At 43.1% G+C, this 23070-nt stretch overlaps 1 protein-coding gene across 6 annotated transcripts in view; it reads left to right on the top strand.

The window, feature by feature from the left end:
- LOC134903308 (transducin-like enhancer protein 1) overlaps window positions 1-20964 on the top strand; it is a 242102-nt gene extending 221138 nt beyond the window's left edge. For all 6 annotated transcript variants that reach the window (XM_063914461.1, XM_063914460.1, XM_063914459.1 and 3 more), the window contains exons 20-21: window positions 18060-18136; window positions 20708-20964. In XM_063914461.1, coding sequence (XP_063770531.1) covers window positions 18060-18136; window positions 20708-20815 — 185 coding nt within the window. In that variant the 3' untranslated portion in view covers window positions 20816-20964. The remainder of the gene's footprint in view (window positions 1-18059; window positions 18137-20707) is intronic.
- The last annotated feature ends 2106 nt before the right edge of the window (window positions 20965-23070 follow it).

Here is a 23070-nt window from a genome sequence, read left to right as displayed (position 1 = left end):
AGGAATGATTCTGGACACGGTTCAGAAAAAGGTTTTCCTTCCAGAGGAAAAAGCCAAGGAGTTATCCGATCTGGTCAGGAACCTCCTAAAACCAGGAAAAGTGTCAGTACATCAATGCACAAGAGTCCTGGGAAAAATGGTGGCTTCTTACGAAGCAATTCCATTCGGCAGATTCCATGCAAGAATATTCCAAAGGGATCTGTTGGACAAATGGTCAGGGTCGCATCTGCAGATGCACCTGCGAATAACCCTGTCACCAAAGACAAGGGTGTCACTTCTGTGGTGGTTGCAGAAGGCTCACCTATTAGAAGGCCGCAGATTCGGCATTCAGGATTGGATCCTGGTGACCACGGACGCCAGCCTGAGAGGCTGGGGAGCAGTCACACAAGGAAGAAACTTCCAGGGAGTATGGACGAGTCTGGAAAAGTCTCTTCACATAAACATTCTGGAACTAAGAGCAATCTACAATGCTCTAAGCCAGGCGGAACTTCTCCTGCAAGGAAAGCCGGTGTTGATTCAGTCGGACAACATCACGGCGGTCGCCCATGTAAACAGGCAGGGCGGCACAAGAAGCAGGAGTGCAATGGCAGAAGCTGCCAAGATTCTTCGCTGGGCGGAGAATCACGTGATAGCACTGTCAGCAGTGTTCATCCCGGGCGTGGACAACTGGGAAGCAGACTTCCTCAGCAGACACGATCTTCATCCGGGAGAGTGGGGTCTACATCCAGAAGTCTTCAACATGTTAATAGACCGTTGGGAAAGACCAATTGTAGACATGATGGCGTCTCGCCTCAACAAGAAACTGGACAAATATTGCGCCAGGTCAAGAGATCCACAGGCAATAGCTGTGGACGCACTGGTAACTCCTTGGGTGTACCAGTCAGTGTATGTGTTTCCTCCTCTGCCGCTCATACCAAAGGTATTGAAGATCATACGGCAAAGAAGAGTAAGAACAATACTAGTGGTTCCGGATTGGCCGAGAAGGACTTGGTATCCGGAACTTCAAGAGATGCTCACGGACGAACCGTGGCCTCTACCTCTGAGAAGGGACCTGCTACAGCAGGGTCCCTGTCTTTTTCAAGACTTACCGCGGCTGCGTTTGACGGCATGGCGGTTGAACGCCAGATCCTAAAAGGGAAAGGCATTCCAGAAGAAGTCATTCCTACCTTGATTAAGGCACGGAAGGAAGTCACCGTGAAACATTATCACCGCATTTGGCGAAAATATGTAGCGTGGTGCGAGGATCGGAGGGTTCCGACGGAGGAATTCCAACTGGGTCGTTTCCTACATTTCCTGCAATCAGGATTATCTATGGGTCTCAAATTGGGATCCATTAAGGTTCAAATTTCGGCCCTGTCAATATTCTTCCAAAAAGAATTGGCCTCTGTCCCTGAGGTCCAGACTTTTGTCAAGGGAGTACTGCATATACAGCCTCCTGTGGTGCCTCCGGTGGCACCGTGGGATCTAAATGTAGTTTTAGATTTCCTCAAATCCCATTGGTTTGAACCATTGAAAAAGGTGGATTTGAAATATCTCACATTGAAAGTGACTATGTTACTAGCCCTGGCCTCTGCCAGGAGAGTATCTGAATTGGCGGCTTTATCTTATAAAAGTCCTTATCTAATCTTCCATTCGGATAGGGCAGAACTGCGGACTCGTCCGCATTTTCTCCCTAAAGTGGTATCAGCATTTCATCTGAACCAACCTATTGTGGTGCCTGCGGCCACTAGCGACTTGGAGGACTCCAAGTTGTTGGACGTTGTCAGAGCCTTAAAAATATACATTGCAAGGACGGCTGGAGTCAGAAAATCTGACTCGCTGTTTATATTGTATGCACCCAACAAGTTGGGCGCACCTGCTTCTAAGCAGTCGATTGCTCGTTGGATTTGTAACACAATTCAACTTGCACATTCTGTGGCAGGCCTGCCACAGCCTAAAACTGTAAAAGCCCACTCCACAAGGAAGGTGGGCTCATCTTGGGCGGCTGCCCGAGGGGTCTCGGCATTACAACTCTGCCGAGCAGCTACGTGGTCGGGGGAGAACACGTTTGTAAAATTTTACAAATTTGATACCCTGGCAAAGGAGGACCTGGAGTTCTCTCATTCGGTGCTGCAGAGTCATCCGCACTCTCCCGCCCGTTTGGGAGCTTTGGTATAATCCCCATGGTCCTTTCAGGAACCCCAGCATCCACTTAGGACGATAGAGAAAATAAGAATTTACTTACCGATAATTCTATTTCTCGGAGTCCGTAGTGGATGCTGGGCGCCCATCCCAAGTGCGGATTATCTGCAATACTTGTACATAGTTATTGTTAACTAATTCGGGTTATTGTTAAGGAGCCATCTTTAAGAGGCCCTTTCTGTTGTCATACTGTTAACTGGGTTTAGATCACAAGTTGTACGGTGTGATTGGTGTGGCTGGTATGAGTCTTACCCGGGATTCAAAATGCCTCCCTTATTGTGTATGCTCGTCCGGGCACAGTACCTAACTGGAGTCTGGAGGAGGGTCATAGGGGGAGGGGCCAGTGCACACCACCTGACCTAGTAAAGCTTTACTTTTTTGTGCCCTGTCTCCTGCGGAGCCGCTATTCCCCATGGTCCTTTCAGGAACCCCAGCATCCACTACGGACTCCGAGAAATAGAATTATCGGTAAGTAAATTCTTATTTTTTGTACACTGCTGCCGGGGTGGCCCAAAGACCCACTATAGCATATTGGTTGATTACAAGAGCCATGGCTAAATGGTCAGGTCATTTACTTGAGGGGTTAGACATCTTACCTCAAGAGGAAATTATATTGCTCCTGCAATATATACGAGACGAGGCCTATCTTTCACAGGAGAAGCCTTATTTAGAGATGAACTCAACAAATGGATCTCCAGAGCTACTGCGGTTAAGTCCACATACCTAACTTCTGCAGCTCCTCCAGCCAGGAAGGCCTACTCGGGACCTAATCTACAGTCCTTTCGGACTGCCAAGTTTAGGGGCAAGGCCAGAGGTTCTTCTAACGCCGCCAGAGGTGCTAGAGGTAAACCACGCAAACGACTGCTGATTCACAGGAACAGGGCTCAGGCTCTGTTTCATCAAAACCTTCCGCATGACGGTGGACTACGATGCCTGGAAGACATGACGGTGGGAGGCCGGCTAAAATTCTTCAGTCACATCTGGACAGGATCGTGCCAGGATCCCTGGGTCATACACCTTATATCCCAGGGCTACAGACTGGAGTTCCAGGATCTCCCACCTCACAGATTCCTCAAATCAGGCTTACCAGTTTCACAAGAGGCAAGTGTAAACCTACAAGACGCCATTCAAAAACTGTTAAAGACACAAGTCATTATTCCAGTTCTACCTCGTCTACACAACAAGGGGTACTATTCCAGCTTGTTTGTAGTACCGAAACCGGACAGTTTGGTAAGACCGATTCTGAACCTCAAGTCATTGAACCCGTACTTACGTGTGTTCAAATTTAAGATGTAATCGTTGAGAGCAGTAATCTTAGGTCTGGAGGAAGGGGAATTCCTAGCGTCTCTGGATGTCAAGGATGCATACCTTCACATTCCGATCTTGACGCCTCATCAGGCTTATCTACGGTTTGCACTGCAGGACTGCCACTACCAGTTTCAGGCCCAGCCATTTGGTCATTCCACGGCACTGAGGGTGTTCACCAAAGTGATGGCGGAGATGATGATGCTCTGCAGATAGGGAGGGAACAAAGTTCCGTATTTGGACAATTTTCTGATACAGGCACCGTCCAGGGAACAGCTGTTGAAGAAGATTGTCCTCTCAACCAGACTACTCCTGGAACATGGGTGGATTCTGAACTTGCCAAAATCTCGCCTAGAACCAACGCAGAGGCTTCAGTTCCTGGGAATGATCCTGGACACAGAGTCTCAGAAAGTATTCCTTCCCTTGGAAAAGGCAATGGTAATCCAGTCTATGGTTTGGGCCGTCTTGAAGCCGACCTGGATCTCAGTACATCTCTGCATACGCTTTCTGGGGAAATGGTGGCTTCTTACAAAGCAATTCAGTATGGAAGGTTTTGTGCGAGACCCTTCCAGCTGGATCTGTTGGTCAAATGGTCCGGATCGTATCATGACATGCACCAGAGGATTCGTCTGTCACCAAAAGCCAGGATCTCCCTCCTGTGGTGGCTACAGACTTCTCACCTACTCGAGGGTTGGAGGTTCGGGATTCAGAATAGGATTCTGCTAACCACAGATGCAAGCCTCAGAGATTGGGGAGCAGTCACTCGGGGTGCAGTTCCAGGGAGGATGGTCAAGTCAGAAAGTCGTCCTTCCAATAAACATCCTGGAACTCAGGGCTATCTACAACGCCCTTCTGCAGGCCTCATCTCTTCAGAATCAGGCCATTCAGGTTCAGTCGGACAATGTGACGGCGGTAACATACATAAACCGACAGGGCGGAACGAAAAGCAGAGCTGCAATGTCAGGGGTGTCAAGAATTCTCCTCTAGGCGGAAAAACACGATGTGGCGTTGTCGGCGATCTTCATTCCGGGAGTAGACAACTAGTAAGCAGACTTCCTCAGCAGACACGATCTGCACCCGGGGGAATGGGGCCTCCACCGGGAGGTGTTCCGGTGGTTAACACGTCGGTGGGGGTATCCACAAATCGACATGATGGCCTCTTGACTCAACAAGAAGTTCAAGTGGTATTGTTCCAGGTCAAGGGACCCACAGGCAGTAGCGGTAGGCACCCTGACAACTCCGTGGGTTTACCAGCTGGGGTACTTGTTTCCTCCCATTCCTCCGATCCCAAGAATACTAAAAAGAATAAAAAGGGAAAAGCTTCAAGCAATCCTCATTGCTCCGGACTGGCCACGGAGGGCCTGGTATGCAGATCTTCTCGAGAAGCTGATTGAAGATCCGTGGCCTCTGCCTCTTCGAGAGGATCTTCTGCAGCAGGGCCCGTTCGTCTATCAAGACTTACCACAGCTACGTTTAACGGCATGGAAGTTGAACGGTTGATTCTAGCCAGGAGAGGGATTCCTGACAAGGTCATCCCGACTATGATCCAAGCCAGAAAGGGGAAACGTCTAAACATTACAATCATATTTGGAAGAAATACGTCTCTTGGTGTGAGAGCAGACAATATTCTGCAGTGGAATTTCATATGGGACATTTCCTGCTTTTTCTGCAGTCGGGAGTTGACATGGGCCTATGCCTAGGCTCCTTTAAAGCTCAGATTTCGGCCTTGTCTATTTTTTTCAGAAACAATTGGCTTCTCTCCCTGAGGTCCAGATGTTCTTGAATGGTGTTATTCACATCCAACCACACTTTGTGCCTCCTACGACACCTTGGGATCTCAATTTGGTACTGCAGTTCCTTCAATCGGACTGCTTTGAACCGTTACAGGAGGTAGACATAAAGTAACTTATGTGGAAGACTGTCACACTGATGGCCTTTGCTTCAGCAAGACGTGTGTCGGAGCTAGGGGCGTTGTCTCACAGGAGCCCCTACTTAATTTTCCATGAGGACAGAGTTGAACTCAGGACTCGTTCGCAATTGCTTCCTAAGGTGGTGTCCGCGTTTCACATCAACCAACCTATTGTGGTTCCCGCTGTTACGGACGTCTCGGATACTTCAAAGTCTTTGGAAGTTGTAAGGGCTTTGAAGGTCTATGTGAAGAGAACAGCTTGTCACAGAAAATCGGACTCTCTGTTCGTTCTTTATGATCCCAGTAAAATGGGTGTGCTGCTTCGAAGCAGTCCATTGCGCTGGATCAGGCTCACTATCCAGCATGCTTCTTCCACAGCAGGTTTGCAGATTCGGAAATCTGTTCAAGCCCACTCTAGTAGGTCGGTGTGTTCCTCTTGGGCTGGGTGTCTTGGCTTTACAGCTCTGCCGAGCAGCTACTTGGTCAGGTTCGAACACGTTTGCTAAGTTTTACAAGTTCGATACTTTGGCCTCTGAGGACCTTCAGTTTGGTCAGTCAGTTCTGCAGACCCTCAGCACTCTCCCACCCGGTTTGGGAGCTTTGGTACTTCCCCATGGTTCTGAATGGATTCCCAGTATCACCTAGGACGTAAGAGAAAATAGGATTTTAATTACCTACCGGTAAATCCTTTTCTCGTAGTCCGTAGGGGATACTGGGCGCCCGCCCGGTGCTTCGTTCTTCCTGCACTGTTACTTAGTTAAGTAATGTTGTTTGTTTCAGCTGTTGCTGTCCCTGTTTGCAAGTTTGGTTAGCATGGCTTTCCTCTTGTTCTGGTTGTGCTGGTTCGAATTCTCACCACTTTCCTTTCCTATATCCTTCTCTCAAAGTATTTCCGTCTCCTTGGGCACAGTTTCCTAGACTGAGTCTGGTAGGAGGGGCATAGAGGGAGGAGCCAGCAAATACAATCAAACTTCTATTTTGCCCATGGCTCCTAGAGTATTCACAGCTTTTGCTTAATACTTTGTGCATGCACCTTCGGCAGCAATTACAGCCTCAAATATTTTTGAATATGATGCCACAAGCTTGGTACACCTATCTTTGGGCAGTTTCGCCCATTCCTCTTTGCAGCATCAAGCTCCATCAGGTTGGATGGGAAGAGTCGGTGCACAGCCATTTTCAGATCTCTCCAGAGATGTTCAATCGGAATCAAGTCTGGGCTCTGGCTGGGCCACTAAAGGACATTCACAGAGTTGTCCTGAAGCCACTCCTTTGATATCTTGGCTGTGTGCTTAGGGTCGTTGTCCTGCTGAAAGATGAACCGTCACCCCAGTCTGAGGTCAAGAATGCTCTGGAGCAGGTTTTCATCCACGATGTCTCTGTACATTGCTGCATTCGGCTTTCCCTCTATCCTGCCTAGTCTCCCCGTTCCTGCCGCTGAAAAACATCCCCACAGCATGATGCTTCCACCACCATGCTTCACTGTAGGGATGGTATTGGCCTGGTGATGGGCGGTGCCTGGTTTCCTCCAAACATGACGCCTGGCATTCACACCAAAGAGTTCAATCTTTGTCTCATTAGTCCAGAGAATTTTGTTTCTCATGGTCTGAGAGTCCTTCAGGTGCATTTTGGCAAACTCCAGGTGGGCTGCCATGTGCTTTTTACTAAGGAGTGGCTTCCATCTGACCACTATACCATATAGGCCTGATTGGTGGATTGCTGCAGAGATGGTTGTCCTTCTGGAAGGTTCTCCTCTCTCTCCACAGAGGAAAGCTGTAGCTCTGAAAGAGTGACCATCGGGTTTTTGGTAACCTCCATGACTAGGGCTCTTCTCTCCCGATCACTCAGTTTTAGACGGCCGGACAGCTTAAGAAGAGTCCTGATGGTTCCGAACTTCCATTTACGGGTGATGGATGCCACTGTGCTCATTCAAAGCAGCAGATATTTTTCTGTACCCCTACCCAGGTTTGTGCCTCGAAAGACTCCTGTCTCTGAGGTCTACAGACAATTCCTTTGACTTCATGCTTGGTTTGTTCTCAGACATGTACTGTCAAGTGTGGGACCTTTATATAGACAGGTGTGTGTGCCTTTCCAAATCATGTCCAATCAAATTAATTTACCACAGGTGGACTCCAATTAACCTGTAGGAACATGTCAAGGAGGATCAGTGGAAACAGGATGCACCTGAGCTCAATTTTGAGCTTCATGGCAAAGGCCATGAATACTTGTGTACATGTGATTTCTCAATTTTTTTATGTTTAATACATTTGCAAAAATCTCAACTGTTTTCACGTCGTCGTCGTCATCATGTGGTGGTGTGTGTAGAATTTTGAGGGGAAAAATGAATTTATTCCATTTTGGAATAAGGCTGTAACATAACAAAATGTGGAAAAAGTGAAGCGCTGTGAATACTTCCCGGATGCACTGTATGTATGTTGTGCACAATTCCAGTATGCATTTGTAGGTTTTGCTGCTTCCACGTTAACCGCAGTAGGGAAAAATGTATAGATGTGATGGAGCTGTCATATTAAACAGGTTGTCATTTAAAATCTAAATACATTTTCTAGTTTTCACTCATATCATTTAACTACTATTCTGTCTAAAATGGAACAAAGAAATTGCCTTTAAAAATGTTGCCCTAATGTGGATTATAGAAATGTAATATTTGTATGAAGGAAGCTAAACAGAGGAGGAATTTATCACTTTCAATAAAAGGAGCAAGCCTATAACGTATGTGTAAAATGATCTTCTTCAAGTGAAAGCATTGCGTTCTAAGGACCTGAGGGTTACAAGAACGATTGTGTATAAACCATGCAACTTGCTTTTCATCCCCCTCCCCACTCATTACAATAAATAAATGGGAATAACGCACAGAGAATACTATTCCTCAAATGCTGATGTGTGTGGCATCTGCGGCATGATGTAGGTCTTTTGGATTAAATGTACAACCGTATAGTCATGCCATCCTGACCGCTGGCATTTCCTACCCAACGCATCATGACATCACTGATCTATGCTGATAAACTAGTTCTAAAAGTAAATTGAAACTAAACCATGCCTAAGACTGACTAATATCCTAACCAGTATACTCTGTTAATATTGGTGTTGCTGCAGCTGTTAGTCTGTACTGCAGGCGTCTGAGAACTTTGGGAGTCCCTGTTGTGAAAAATTGGTGTCAGCTTCTCATTCTTGTGTGTGCCGGGTGATCCTATATATAATTTCATGGCTGGACAAATACCAGTTGTTATGACAACAAAATGCACCCTGACCCATGCATTCTACATCACACTGTCTGGCTTGCTGACAATGCAGTAAGCTATGTCATTCAATACACAGCTTTAACTTTCTGACATATGCTGCTTCCAGCTGCTGATTTGACTTGTCATTTAAATTTCTAACTGGACTGTAATCGACAACATGTTAAATTAAAAAGACTGCACATACTCAATTTTATTTTTGCATCCACTTGTTTTTTATAGTAGTGTTTTTGTTTGGTTTTTCCCTTTCCTGTACCACAATATAAATGTTCCTTTCTTGAATCCAGCACCAGATGAGTGTGCAAGAGAAAGGTGACAGTGTAGGGTAACCTGCGGCACAGGACAAACAATATTGAGTCCAGAGCAATTGACCTGGTTATTTCTGTGCCACAAAATGTGCGTACTACATGCTAGAAGACTTTCAATGCCTAGACATTAAAATTGGTTGTCAGTCTTTTGATATCAGCTCAGTCTTTCTTTAATAGTGTACGGCAAGCAGTAGTGTAGGGCACTTTTTTTTTGTATGGGTTATGTTTAGGCTGTCAGGGTAGGTCTCCTATACAGAGATAGATAGATATAGAGATATATAGATATATATATATTTTTTTTTACTGTGTGTGTGTGTGTGTGTGTGTGTATATATATATATATATATATATATATATATATATTTATTTACTGTATGTGTTATGAATGCCAAATTGATTTCTCACAAACATTTAAAATCCCCGCTCCAATATATATTGCTGACGCCAGGCACATCTTATTACCATATACGATAAAAGTGCACTGTACATCGCAAAACACTGTATCCCATAAGAGAAAACAATACACCCACACATTATCTGAGTTCCAAAGCTCATTGATGTATATATTTGTTATTAAAAAGGATATGGATTCAATATATATTACAAAGTACAGTATACCTATAGTTACAACTCATACAGTAAGCAGTTAATACATAAAGTTACATACATCCAGTTACAGTTACATGCCAGCGATACAATTACCATTCCCTCCATTGCAGCTTATGTCTCCCTCTCTCTGTAAATAAATACAGGAACCGAACTGCCAGCAACTCCTCCATCATCCTCTGAGACCAAAAGCAACTAACACTCTGAGACCCCCAGAAACAGGAACTACCTTTCTGTGTGACTAGTTCCTGGGGGAGGGGTCTGTCTCTCTCACTCATGATTGAGTCACTATTCTCTTTGTATATGCTGATCAGGTTCAGCCCTGAAGACTGCCAAAGGGCTGGCCTGAGTTCCCTGTTCACTGTATCATTCATTGTTCTAACAAAGTGATTTTGGCTTTTATACATTCAATCATAACTATCCGCTGCAATGTCCTACAACTTAATAACAAGTATCAAATTAATCTACTCACCAATCTGCTTGTTTTAAAAGTAAACATGACAGGTGTATCTGGTTCCGTTCAAGTAATACACATTCATGACATTAATTCATTAGGTGATTTTAAATCGCCATGATGTCTGGCGCTTGATATTATTATAATTATGTACTGTATGAAATAAGTGTCAAATCCATCTCTGTGGCATGTCCGTGTAAATGCGTGTGTTACCATATATTGCTGTGCTCGCTGCGCATATTTGCAAGTATAGCGACTTAAATGTGTGTAGTTTGTATGTTCTCTTTATGTAATATTTTGACTTTGACAGTCCACCCTTTGGCAGTAAACAATAACTGCCATCAATTATTAACATAAGAAAAAATATTTCATACCATAATCGGTGACCTAGACACAAGTATGTATGCATTTCACAAATCAGACACTTGACTATATTTGGGGAAGACAGGGAGGAGGACGAGACATCCTCTATATGCACTCGGCGGTCACGGGACCACTGGTTGGGTGTGGGACAACATTCAACCTATAGAGTATGCTGGGACAGTGCTTTGGCCTATAATGTCTGATTTGCGGCAAACATTTCACACATACATGTACCTACGTCTTTGTACACTGATGTTTGGGTTCGATTGAGGTTCTGCTGGGTAGATGAAAAAGACACAAACAAATCATGACTGTGACATATAACATTTTCATGATCTACATATTCCTTTCATTTTCTGAACATTGTTTACATTTCTGGAACGTATGCTAGTTCTGTTTAGTCATTGAACAAGGGTTTTAAGTAGTGTCCTTCCTAAATAACATAAACCTTCGGAGTTCGGGGAGAGCCACTCATAAACCTTTCTTCCACATATGTTAGTGAGTTCTTTATTTGCAGTGTGTGAATAGCCATTGTCTGACTGTTCCCGATTACCTCTGAACTCCATAACTACTAGGCCTTTGATTTTTCTCTGATTTTAACAAACTGATCGGCTAATCCTGGGATCCTATAAGGAAATCACTCCTTCCTACAGAACCAGTTCCAGTCCCACACTCAACTCCTCAAAAAAAAAAAAAACCTCGGGGAAAAAAAAAAAACCTCGGAAAAATAGAATATCCTGAAAGAAAATGTTTGTCAGCGGGAAAGAGAGAAAAGAGAAATAGAACAAAACAAGTCTTGTTCATAACAAATCAATTACATTGACTGGTCTTTCTGCAGTCCTTTAGTACGCTCAGGTAGTGTTCAACAGTGCCGCCTCTCAGTCTTCATGGAACAGAGTCTCTGGTGATACGAGGTTCTCTTTGCCTTGCTCTTTGAATACACAGTTCACTTGGAACACACAGTTCACTTTGCTCTCCACCTTGCTCTTTGAACACACAGTTCACTTCGATCACACAGTTCCCAAACTCGACGAATGTGAGCAATAAACTACTTTGTCACAAGTTCTCTCCGGGTCAGCGGCCTTCTTGCAGTGGGACGAGTGGATCCAAATCTTTCGGCGACCTCTAGTGCTGTCAACAAATCTTGGTATGGTCCTTCCCACCCATCTATTAGGCAACCTGAGCGTAAGGACAATCACACAGTCTCTTGGTTCATAATCAAGACAGTTAGCATTTGGCATACCAGCAATCAACACTTTCAAGTTCTTTTGTCAAGTTCTCAAATGCTGGTTCATCTCAATAAGGTACTGTACTGTCACCTCATTGGTATATTTCTGATCATTATGCGGATCAATCATGACATGAGGTTGTCTTCCAAAAACAACCCAAAAAGACACACATACCAAAACAAAAACAAATTTCGAAGAGTGATTCGTCGAGTGAAGATCTGGGAGTGGTTCCGAAGCTACATAATACTAGTGGCAGTATCTATGATCACAATAGTCCAATTTCAGGCTTTGCTCCTACTTCTAGGGGTACCATTATCTACACAAATTTCTGCGCAATTTTTCTTTGCGGTAAACACAGCAGCATCCGTGGCAGCAGGAAATGCCTCTACCCAGTTTGAGAAAACATCAGTGCGCCCCGATACATAACAATAATTCCTAAAGGGTGTTAACTGTACGAAGTCGATTTGTATTTCCTGAAAAGATCCGTCTGCAGGAGGGATATGGGATGGCTCTGTTGGTATTGCTTTACCAATAATCTTCCTCAAGCAAGTAAGACAGGTCATTGCTCTCTTACCTGCATGAGAATAGAAACCTGGTGCACACCAGTAGGCTCTCATCAGCCTGTACCTACCCTCTTTGCCTAGATGAGTCAGACCGTGTGCCACCTCAGCTAGACTTGGAAAGTATGCTCTGGGGGCTACTGGCTTACCGTGTCCACCTGCCCACAGTCCTGAGGACTCCTGGCCATACCCCTTTGTCCTGCAGACTGCCTCTTCCTGCGGGGAACACAAGTTTTTTGTATCTTAATTTAACTATCGTGTGTTTGTAATGTAGAGTACCATGAGCATAACTCAAAAAGAAAAAAGAAACCTCTCTAGAGGAGAGAAAGAAGAAGAGAATGAAAAAGAAAATGTCAGGTTTGCCATTCACCAACAGGCATATCAGTGTCTATACAAAATTTCCCTTCACCAGTATTCCCATCCTCCACCGTTTGTGTATGACAAGGCACACCGCAGTAATACTGGTGTCATCGTGCTGTTGAGATATACTGGGTTCGGGTAGAACTCTGAAGGACCTAGGCATGTGGAGTTTGAACTGTACTTGGGTCCATGCATTGTACCACCCTGTGTGAACGCAAAAGATGAAGAGGAAACTGTAGAGAAACAGAATAGAGGTTGGTGACAGATGAGTTTGTAGAGGTGGAAAAGATTTTATAAAAATTTGACAACTGGATTGGGCACTACGGGGAAGTGATTCTCTACTTGGTCTACTCCCCTTAAAAAAAAAATTCTGTGTCTTATCTCTACTGGGACTATCCCAGCCATCAGTCCAGTGTCCTGTCCATCCTAAGTTCATAGGGAACCCGGTATCTGTGAGTTAATTTCCTCTACCTGTGATGGACATGCATCTAGAACAGCGAAATGTAACATTAGTAAGTTGCATTTATTCTGTTCTTCCCATTAACCGAATCTGTGTTTTCTATATGGCTTATGATTCCTTACTATTATGTCCCTTGGTCCCGTCTGTGTGTTTAATAACGTGGCTTGTGTTTTCTGTCTAGGGGATCTATATTGACTGTGTCCTACTACTCCTACAATCTCTGGCAAAATGCCTTTCCTTCCTACAAGTGTAACATATTATTGACAAATAGGGATCTGGGGTTTGGACTGATGGGTCTTTCCTGTATGTGCCAGTATACTTACCGTCCTCAACCTCTCCACCTGTTGTTCTCTGCGCCTAACACTATTCTTGTGATGTTCAATAGCACACTATCTAAGATTAGCTACTGTGACCTTTCCAATTTTGCAAAGAAGTCTGCACCCTGACACTCAATGCCTTATTGAGCCCGTCCATTTGCACAGAGACAGCCACCTCCCATTTGCCGAATTAGTGTTTACCAGTGGTTTTATCCAGGTGGAGAGTTTTCTATTTCTGCAAGAGACAAAAAAAAAAAAAGTTTAACAAGCTTCTAGGTCATGCGAAGTATTCATTCAATCCTTCTCATCCCGTATTAAGGGTCTGTACATGGTCCATCAAACATTTCCGAGCTCATCTTTACTAGGGGCATTACTAGGAACAAATACTTCTTATATGGTAACTGAAAGAAATACCCTGGGGTTACCTCGTCTCTGTCCACTTTCCTGCTGGCAAATACTAATGCGCGGACAGGTTTTTCTCCATTTCTGATGTTACTTTCTTGATTTTTTTTGGATTTTACTATATATGTACACGAATGATACCATACTTACCTGTTCCACTGGTCTCAGCCACTTCCCCCACAGGCTACTGCTCTTCTTTTACCGGTTGGATACTCCTCTGAGTGCATGAGAAATGGCTGAAAACGATCAGGTCACCTTCTCCACCTAAATAAAACTTCAACATTCATTAGTACATATATAGGTTACAGTCATATTTTTCATATTTTTCATATTATTTTCTATAGTTTGTATGCTGGCCGTAACTGCTTCCACATCTACATAAGGCGGTGTACTTGCATTCTCTTTTTTTTTTTTTTTTCCTACTTATTTATTGTTGCTACAAGTTCAAACAGTTCTTATATTTCCATCCTTGTCTTATATGACTTTGGTTAAACATACCACCTGCAATACCTTAGGATCAAACTCACCAACCCCTCTTGCTGTCACTGGTTTAAACAATTTGTATGTCTGACCCTTTTGTTTTTGGGATTTTATCAGACATATTCTTATCCTTAAGTTCTGCAATACCTCTGGTTCAGAGCTGCCCACCTTAGGGCATGGTTCCCTATCTTTGTCAGTCACACGTTCCTATTTAGACAAAAAGTCTTCAATACTTTTTCCTTTAAACTTCGCTGACCCTATGGGCCGCGGCTCTTCAACCTGAACCCTGGTTACAAAACGTCCCTTACTTGAACAACTGGCTCCCATAATTGTGGGCCTTTTCCCACAAACACCAAAATACTCAATATAAGGTAACGGTGAAAGTTCTCCGAGCGCTCTTCACCCGCTCACCGCCCACGTTGGCCAGTACTACCATACACTGTCGATAGCGAAGGCAATGTACCTAACTTAGGGCCCTATGTGACCTATATTTACTGGAAGTTTTTAGGAATAACTTACCCTTTCCAGTAAAGTATCGGCCGTTGGAGATTTTCCTGAGAGAGACCAGCGAAAACTCCCTATGCACTTTATTATACACAAATCACGCTTGCGTATGCTCTATACAGCGCTGATGATACCACGATTTTGCGCAAAAGCTTGTAAAAAGGATATCACGCTGCGCTATATATCGAACCCACAAACGCGCGGTCCAATTGCACAGCGTATAGGTACTTGTTAATCGACCACTGGAATCGAATCTCAAGCTGCGAAACCTCAGCCGGAGCGTATAAAAAATAAAAAAAACTACATGGGTCACACAGTTCATAATTCACAATTCCCTACCACGCTCCTGTGTAAGTCTCCTCACGACTTACATATTAAACCTTATACGAACGTGAGTCAGCCGCCTCACGCCACCAAGCCTCCACTCACTTGATATACCAAACGACGGGATCCCGCATTACGGGGTTCGAATTTCACTCACTCCTACGTTCGCTCACTCAGGTATACTTGGTTTTTTTCTGTACAAAAAATTAGGATTCATTCAAGTTGGCAGCTTTACCCTCAGAGGCAATTAAAAAAAATATTTATACTAAATTTTGTTTTTATACTAAATTTCTTTAGAAACCGGGTAGTTTGGTGCTATTGTAGCGTGGCTACTGTCCCACCTTTAAACTAAACGAACTATTGTGTAATTTGTACTTAGCGACCGTATTCTTACGCAATTTGCGTAAACACGCGACCGTGCTTACGCCGCGTGTGCAGTTCCGTACTTTGTCCGAGACACACGTACAAAACCGTACGTCCGCAATAGCACAAATCATACAATTTCTATAAATGTGAGCAATATTAACTATAATTGCTCACTTAACACAACACACATTCTTTCTGTATAAACCCCCTTACTACTGGGCCAGAAATGCGTTTTGTGATTTTACTTCCTTCCTTAAATACTTATTTTAGTTTTAACTATATAGCAACAAAAATATCTCCGGTTTCACACAGATCTATAATGACTCTAGCAATAATCAATAATTTTAAATGATCTGATTCAGATTGGATAGCTATCTTGCAGAACATACACTGATATAAATATACACATAATTGTAATATTATATTGTATATATGTATCATTCACTGGTCTCCTCTGAGACTCATTTACCCATTCAGTGCTTCTAATTTGCATATCAATGCTGTGTGCTTTTGACTGCCTGTTCAAGAGGGTTGTTCACTGCTAAGAAAAAGCAGTTACACAGGTTAATTTGCATTTCAATGGCTATCTTATAGTAAGCAGAATAACCTAAATCCTAGAGGTAAAAGAAAAAAACTTTATTTTTTTTATCTGTGTGTACTTCTTAAAGTATTTATCTCACTATTAATTTTCACTAAGCCCCATTGAAACTATTTGTAATTGACTATGGCATGGGTTAAATAAATGCATTGGTAACTCATAAATTGTGTTTCATGTGACCAAGGAAAGCTGATTATTCTTGAGCAGACTGAAAATCAGCCATTTAGAAAAATGACCTTCCCAAAATGGCCACTGCTCCTACCCCTTCCACATCCATGAGGGTTACACAAAATGGTGGACAGGCCATGTGGTTAGTCCAAAATGGAGAACAGACCATGTGGCTTCCTTTGTCACAAAGAAATCACACACCATGCAAGCACCTGAAGTTATTTTAGGCCTGAGTTAAAAATAAAAACTATATCAAAGCTATGCAGCAACTTTTAAATATACTTTTAAACCTACTTAAACAGATAAACAATCCAATCTGAATCAAACACAATGACTTATTTGAACCTTGTTTTGCAACAATAAAAATACATTTTAGCATCTTATATTATGAGAAACGCATTGTCCCTTAAAATTTCATATCATTGGCTTACTGATACCACACCAATACACGTGGATGTTATTTTCATCAGCTTCTCAATGCGTCCATTGGAGCCGGTCAATTACAGCCGCGTTTGTAATGTACAGTGCATCATTAAGACCCTGATATCCCGGACGAGCCCCCATCTATGAATGCCAAATTGATTTCTCACAAACATTTAAAATGCCCGCTCTAATATATATTGCAGACGCCAGGCACATCTTATTACCATATACGATAAAAGTGCACTGTACATCGCAAAACACTGTATCCCATAAGAGAAAACAATACACCCACACATTATCTGAGTTCCAAAGCTCATTGATGTATATATTTGTTATTAAAAAGGATATGGATTCAATATATATTACAAAGTACAGTATACCTATAGTTACAACTCATACAGTAAGCAGTTAATACATAAAGTTACATACATCCAGTTACAGTTACATGCCAGCGATACAATTACCATTCCCTCCATTGCAGCTTATGTCTCCCTCTCTCTGTAAATAAATACAGGAACCGAACTGCCAGCAACTCCTCCATCATCCTCTGAGACCAAAAGCAACTAACTCTGAGACCCCCAGAAACAGGAACTACCTTTCTGTGTGACTAGTTCCTGGGGGAGGGGTCTCTCTCTCATTCATGATTGAGTCACTATTCTCTTTGTATATGCTGATCAGGTTCAGCCCTGAAGACTGCCAAAGGGCTGGCCTGAGTTCCCTGTTCACTGTATCATTCATTGTTCTAACAAAGTGATTTTGGCTTTTATACATTCAATCATAACTATCCGCTGCAATGTCCTACAACTTAATAACAAGTATCAAATTAATCTACACACCAATCTGCTTGTTTTAAAAGTAAACATGACAGGTGTATCTGGTTCACGTTCAAATAATACACATTCATGACATTAATTGATTAGGTGATTTTAAATCACCATGATGTCTGGCGCTTAATATTATTATAATTATGTACTGTATGAAATAAGTGTCGAATCCATCTCTGTGGCATGTCCGTGTAAATGCGTGTGTTACCATATATTGCTGTGCTCGCTGCGCATATTTGCAAGTATAGCGACTTAAATGTGTGTAGTTTGTATGTTCTCTTTATGTAATATTTTTGACTTTGACAGTGTGTGTGTGTATATATATATGTATATATATATATATGTATATATATATATATATATATATATTATAGTAATATTATACATTTTGATATCCCTGCTTGTCAGGCAGTTAGCAGTCAGATGTTAAGCACAGTCGAAGTTCATCTGGTCTGGCATCTGCATTCAGGCATACTGGTCTTTGGGCCTAGTTGCTGTTCAGGCCACGGAATAAACTATTGCTATACCAATGCTGCCCAATAACAATTGAATTCCCCCTCAGTAAGTAGTGTAATTCTATTATTTAATGAATGGAGTGTAAGCTTTTGCATTTTATGATATAGTATGGAGTGTTCTAACATTGTATGCATCTCTCTCTCTTCAGGTAAATGGTTTGTCAGCACTGGAAAGGACAATTTGTTAAATGCCTGGCGGACACCTTATGGGGCCAGCATTTTTCAGGTGAGTGATGTGTGATGGCTAAATATGGGCTGGTTTTGAATAGATCAGAAGGAGGCAAAAGCTACAGTTCTGTCCTAGGATAGTGTGCGTGTGCTGCACCTTGGTTAATGCAGCAGTTAGTTGCTCTGTGCTTTTAGCCCTTTGGTGCTTGCAGCTTCTGCCACAAAGTATATGTAGAAGACTGACCAAAATTTGAAATGCCCTTCTTTGTTTTGTTACCTTCACATTACTGATTTGTGCACAGTAGCATTAAATGGTTTATCCCCTGTTGGCTAATGGTGAAACAGCCTCCCCCACATATAGCTTACATAGAAACATAGAATTTGACGCAGATGAGAACCACTTGGCCCATCTAGTCTGCCCCCTTTTTTTTTTTTTTTATCCTTTAAGCAATCTCAACCCTTTTTGAACCTTAATTCTTTGTAAGGATATTCATATGCCTATCCCAAGCATGTTTAAATTGCTCTACAGTCTTAGCCTCTACCACTTCTGATGGGAGGCTATTCCACTTATCCACTACCCTTTCTGTGAAGTAATTTTTCCTTAAATTTCCCCTTTACCTCCCCCCCTCAAGTCTGTGTATGTCCTCGAGTTCTAATACTACTCTTCCTTTGAAGAATGTTTCCCTCCCGAACTTTAAGACCCTTGATATAAGGGTCTTGACAAAGTTCAGGAGGGAAATGTGATATTCTCCATGTTACTTGGAACTTTGGTTTAGCTGTATGAAAGAGTCTGCCATAGCTTTTCAATAGAACACCTTCCCCAAACAAATATAACAGGGATTAGTCCACAGTCCTAAAGTCCTGGGCTTTTGAGCTAAGTACTCAGGGACGGATATACTAAGCCTTTGAAAGTTATAAAGTGGAGAGTGATAAAGTACCAGCCAACCAATTCCTGACATTTTTAAAACCCCGCCTGCAGCATGGCAGTAAGGAGCTGATTGGCTGGTACTTTATCACTCTCTAAGGCTTAGTACATTTGGCCCTCAGTCTCATTGGCAGAGAGCTCACTAGTGAACTGTTAGCTCTTCTAGTTACTCAAGCTTTTATAGTAGTGTTGTATATACAATCAATCCCTACATATATATGGGTGTGTCTCTCTTTACCAGGATGGCTTATGCCGAGAAATAAGACATTGCTATCCTGGTCCTTTTCATACAAGCCTCCAAATACAGACAACCCTAGCTATAGCAAAATTATGAATGTGGCTGGACAGCATCTTCTTATTAGTGTTTCATGACGGACAAATGAACATGGTCCGTTATACTCTAGTATTTCATGTATTATCTGCATCACCAGGAGTCTGCGTCGCAAATAAACACACATTTATGCATCAACTGAATAGAATGTTTTACATAATTACCTTGTTAACCGACTTCAGTGTTTAGCCACAGCTTTTGGGTTCAAGTAACAGTATTGTCTCCTTGGAAGTATGTTGGTGCCATATTTGAGTTACCAGGAGATAATCAAAGTGAACAACACCCTAAAGCTGAAGTTACATAGCGTGCTAGACCTCCTTAATGGGTGTTCTCATGGATCTGAGTGGATACCACATTTGTAATTAATGTGGATCTGTAAAAATGCTGTGCTCACAGGTTTGGACTGAATAATACACCAATTTATATTTCAAGACTTGCTACCATGTGTGCTATATCTGCTGCTGACTCTGGGCATTGTAATTAAATCAGCCATCTCCATTAATAAGACAGAAAGCCAGTGTTAGAATTACTTGTAAGCACATCTGAGTCTATTATAGTAGACGTAGTACACATAGGGGTGAAATAAACTGTTTTTCTCCCTGCCACTAGATGGCGCCTAACAGAGCAATTCAATTGTTGCTCTGTTCGAGTGCACTGAGACGTGGAGAGACACATTTCAGCCCGCAGCCCCCCATACTGGTGAGCTAAAATGTGCGAAAAGTGACCTGTTTTGGTGCCCATCGACACTTTTCGCAATCGCGTCCATTAATTTAGTCAGGCTTAGGTGCTTTGCATGGCTAATCCCAGCACTAATGGGTGCGATAAACAACATCAATTGAATATCACCCCTGCAATCTCCTGTCACTTTAGGGCAGCAATAACAATTGAATTCCCACCACAGTAACCAAAAAGGTGCGCATATGGGTTCTTTCAGCGCATAAGTTAGGTTAATTGAAAGTTTTTGCTCATTGACTTGGATACAACAGGCCAAGCTGCTTTTGTGGGTAAGTCCTTCTGACCACTATTCAGATGAGTTTCTTTCTTGTGAAGGAGTACGAATAAAAAAAACTTGTGAAGGAATCCTGAATTAATCCATTAAGCTATTTAGCAATGGTTTTTTTAGACCTGTTAAAAAGAAAACTCTGTTTTCACCTGAGACAATGACTGAAGTGATCTTTTTTTATAGTGCTGTCCTTTTATAAAGACTGCTTCAGTTACTTCACTGATAAGGCTGTGTAGCATATAGTAGCTGCACACTTTTTTATTTTTATTTTTTTTATTGAAGATGTCAACTTGATTTCATCACCATATCTGCTTATGTTAGGCATTGCTAGTCTCTTATCTAACAACCTCCGGTTTTATTTTCTTTCCAGTCAAAAGAATCTTCATCTGTTCTGAGCTGTGATGTTTCTACTGATGACCAGTTCATTGTCACGGGTTCTGGTGACAAGAAAGCCACAGTCTATGAGGTCATCTACTGAAGGCCTTTTTCTTTTACTTGGGTTCCCCTCCTACTGCACGGACCCACGAGGGGTGATAATCTGTCCTTTTTGGGTTAGTTCTGTTTTTAGGTGTATATTTTATCAGTATCGGCCAGCGTGTATTTAATAATAAAACTGGAGAAAAATGATAGTTGTGTCTTGTCTGTTACATGTAGAAATGGATGTGTTTGGCTTTCAGGATGCTCTTGGTGGAAGGATAAGTATTTAGCTTACTGTGTGGTAAGTGGAATGTACTTTGTCTTTTTTTAATGTAAATTCTTCATTTGAATGTACGCCTCGGTCTTTGTATACACAGACCTGATCAAAGTATACAGGTGGTCCAGGACCAATTAAAATTATTTATGGTCAATGTAATAGACAAATTCAGTGCTGGTGGCTTCCAGTCGTAAAATGTGGACAAACAGTAGTGAATCCTGTCCCCTCACAACACAACTGAATATAAGGATGACATAAATACAATTTACTTAATATTTATTCCCGAATTTCTCAACAAGAAGGATTTTTGTCCTGTACACACCATCAAACGGTTATACCTGTTGTAATGTTTGCGCCGTCCCAGGTGTAAATCCACTAGAGCTTAGTTCCTTTTTATATACAGAAATCTGGCACAACAGTTGATTTTATATATTGTTGTTTAATCCCCATTTCTCTGACTTCCTAGTGGATGCTGGGAACTCCGTAAGGACCATGGGGAATAGCGGCTCCGCAGGAGACTGGGCACAAAAGTAAAGCTTTAGGACTACCTGGTGTGCACTGGCTCCTCCCCCTATGACCCTCCTCCAAGCCTCAGTTAGATTTTTGTGCCCAGCCGAGAAGGGTGCATTCTAGGAGGCTCTCCTGAGTTTCTTAGTAAAAGTTTAGTTTTAGGTTTTTTATTTTCAGTGAGACCTGCTGGCAACAGGCTCACTGCATCGAGGGACTAAGGGGAGAAGAAGCGAACCTGCTTGCAGCCAGCTTGGGCTTCTTGGCTACTGGACACCATTAGCTCCAGAGGGACCGAACACAGGCCCAGCCTCGGAGTCCGGTCCCAGAGCCGCGCCGCCGGTCCCCTTACAGAGCCAGAAGCAAGAAGAGGTCCGGAAAATCGGCGGCAGAAGACATCAGTCTTCACCAAGGTAGCGCACAGCACTGCAGCTGTGCGCCATTGCTCCTCAGGCACACTTCACACTCCGGTCACTGAGGGTGCAGGGCGCTGGGGGGGGGGCGCCCTGAGCAGCAATAGAAACACCTTGGCTGGCGAAAATACATCACATATAACCCCCAGGGCTATATGGATGTATTTTAACCCCTGCCAGAATACAGCAAAAAGCGGGAGAAAAGTCTGCCGAGAAGGGGGCGGAGCCTATCTCCTCAGCACACGGGCGCCATTTTCCCTCACAGCTTCGCTGGAAGGACGTCTCCCTGACTCTCCCCTGCACTACAGAAAAGGGTAAAACAAGAGAGGGGGGCACTAATTAGGCGCAGTATAAATAAAACAGCAGCTATAAGGGGAAAAACACTTCTATAAGGTTATCCCTGTATATATATATAGCGCTCTGGTGTGTGCTGGCATACTCTCCCTCTGTCTCCCCAAAGGGCAAGTGGGGTCCTGTCCTCTATCAGAGCATTCCCTGTGTGTGTGCTGTGTGTCGGTACGATTGTGTCGACATGTATGAGGAGGAAAATGGTGTGGAGGCGGAGCAATTGCCTGTAATGGAGATGTCACCCCCTAGGGAGTCGACACCTGAGTGGCTGAGCTTATGGAAGGAATTACGTGACCGTGTCAGCTCTTTACAAAAGACGGTTGATGACAGACAGCCGGCTACTCAGCTCGTGCCTGTCTAGGCGTCTCAAAAGCCATCAGGGGCTCTAAAACGCCCGTTACCTCAGATGGCAGATACAGACGCCGACACGGATACTGACTCCAGTGTCGACGATGAAGAGACGAATGTGACTTCCAGTAGGGCCACACGTTACATGATTGATGCTATGAAAAATGTTTTACATATTTCTGATAATACAAGTACCACTAAAAAGGGTATTATGTTTGGTGAGAAAAAACTGCATGTAGTTTTTCCTGCATCTGAGGAATTAAATGAAGTGTGTGATGAAGCGTGGGTTTCCCCCGATAAAAAACTGATAATGCCTAAAAGGTTATTAGCATCATACCCCTTCCCGCCAGAGGATAGGGCACGTTGGGAAACACCCCCTAAGGTGGATAAAGCGCTCACACGTTTGTCAAAACAGGTGGCACT

This window comes from Pseudophryne corroboree, chromosome 1 (assembly GCF_028390025.1).
Source record: "Pseudophryne corroboree isolate aPseCor3 chromosome 1, aPseCor3.hap2, whole genome shotgun sequence".
NCBI lineage: Eukaryota > Metazoa > Chordata > Amphibia > Anura > Myobatrachidae > Pseudophryne > Pseudophryne corroboree.
Note: the sequence above shows the minus strand (reverse complement) of the source record. Positions and strands in the feature narration are given on the sequence as shown.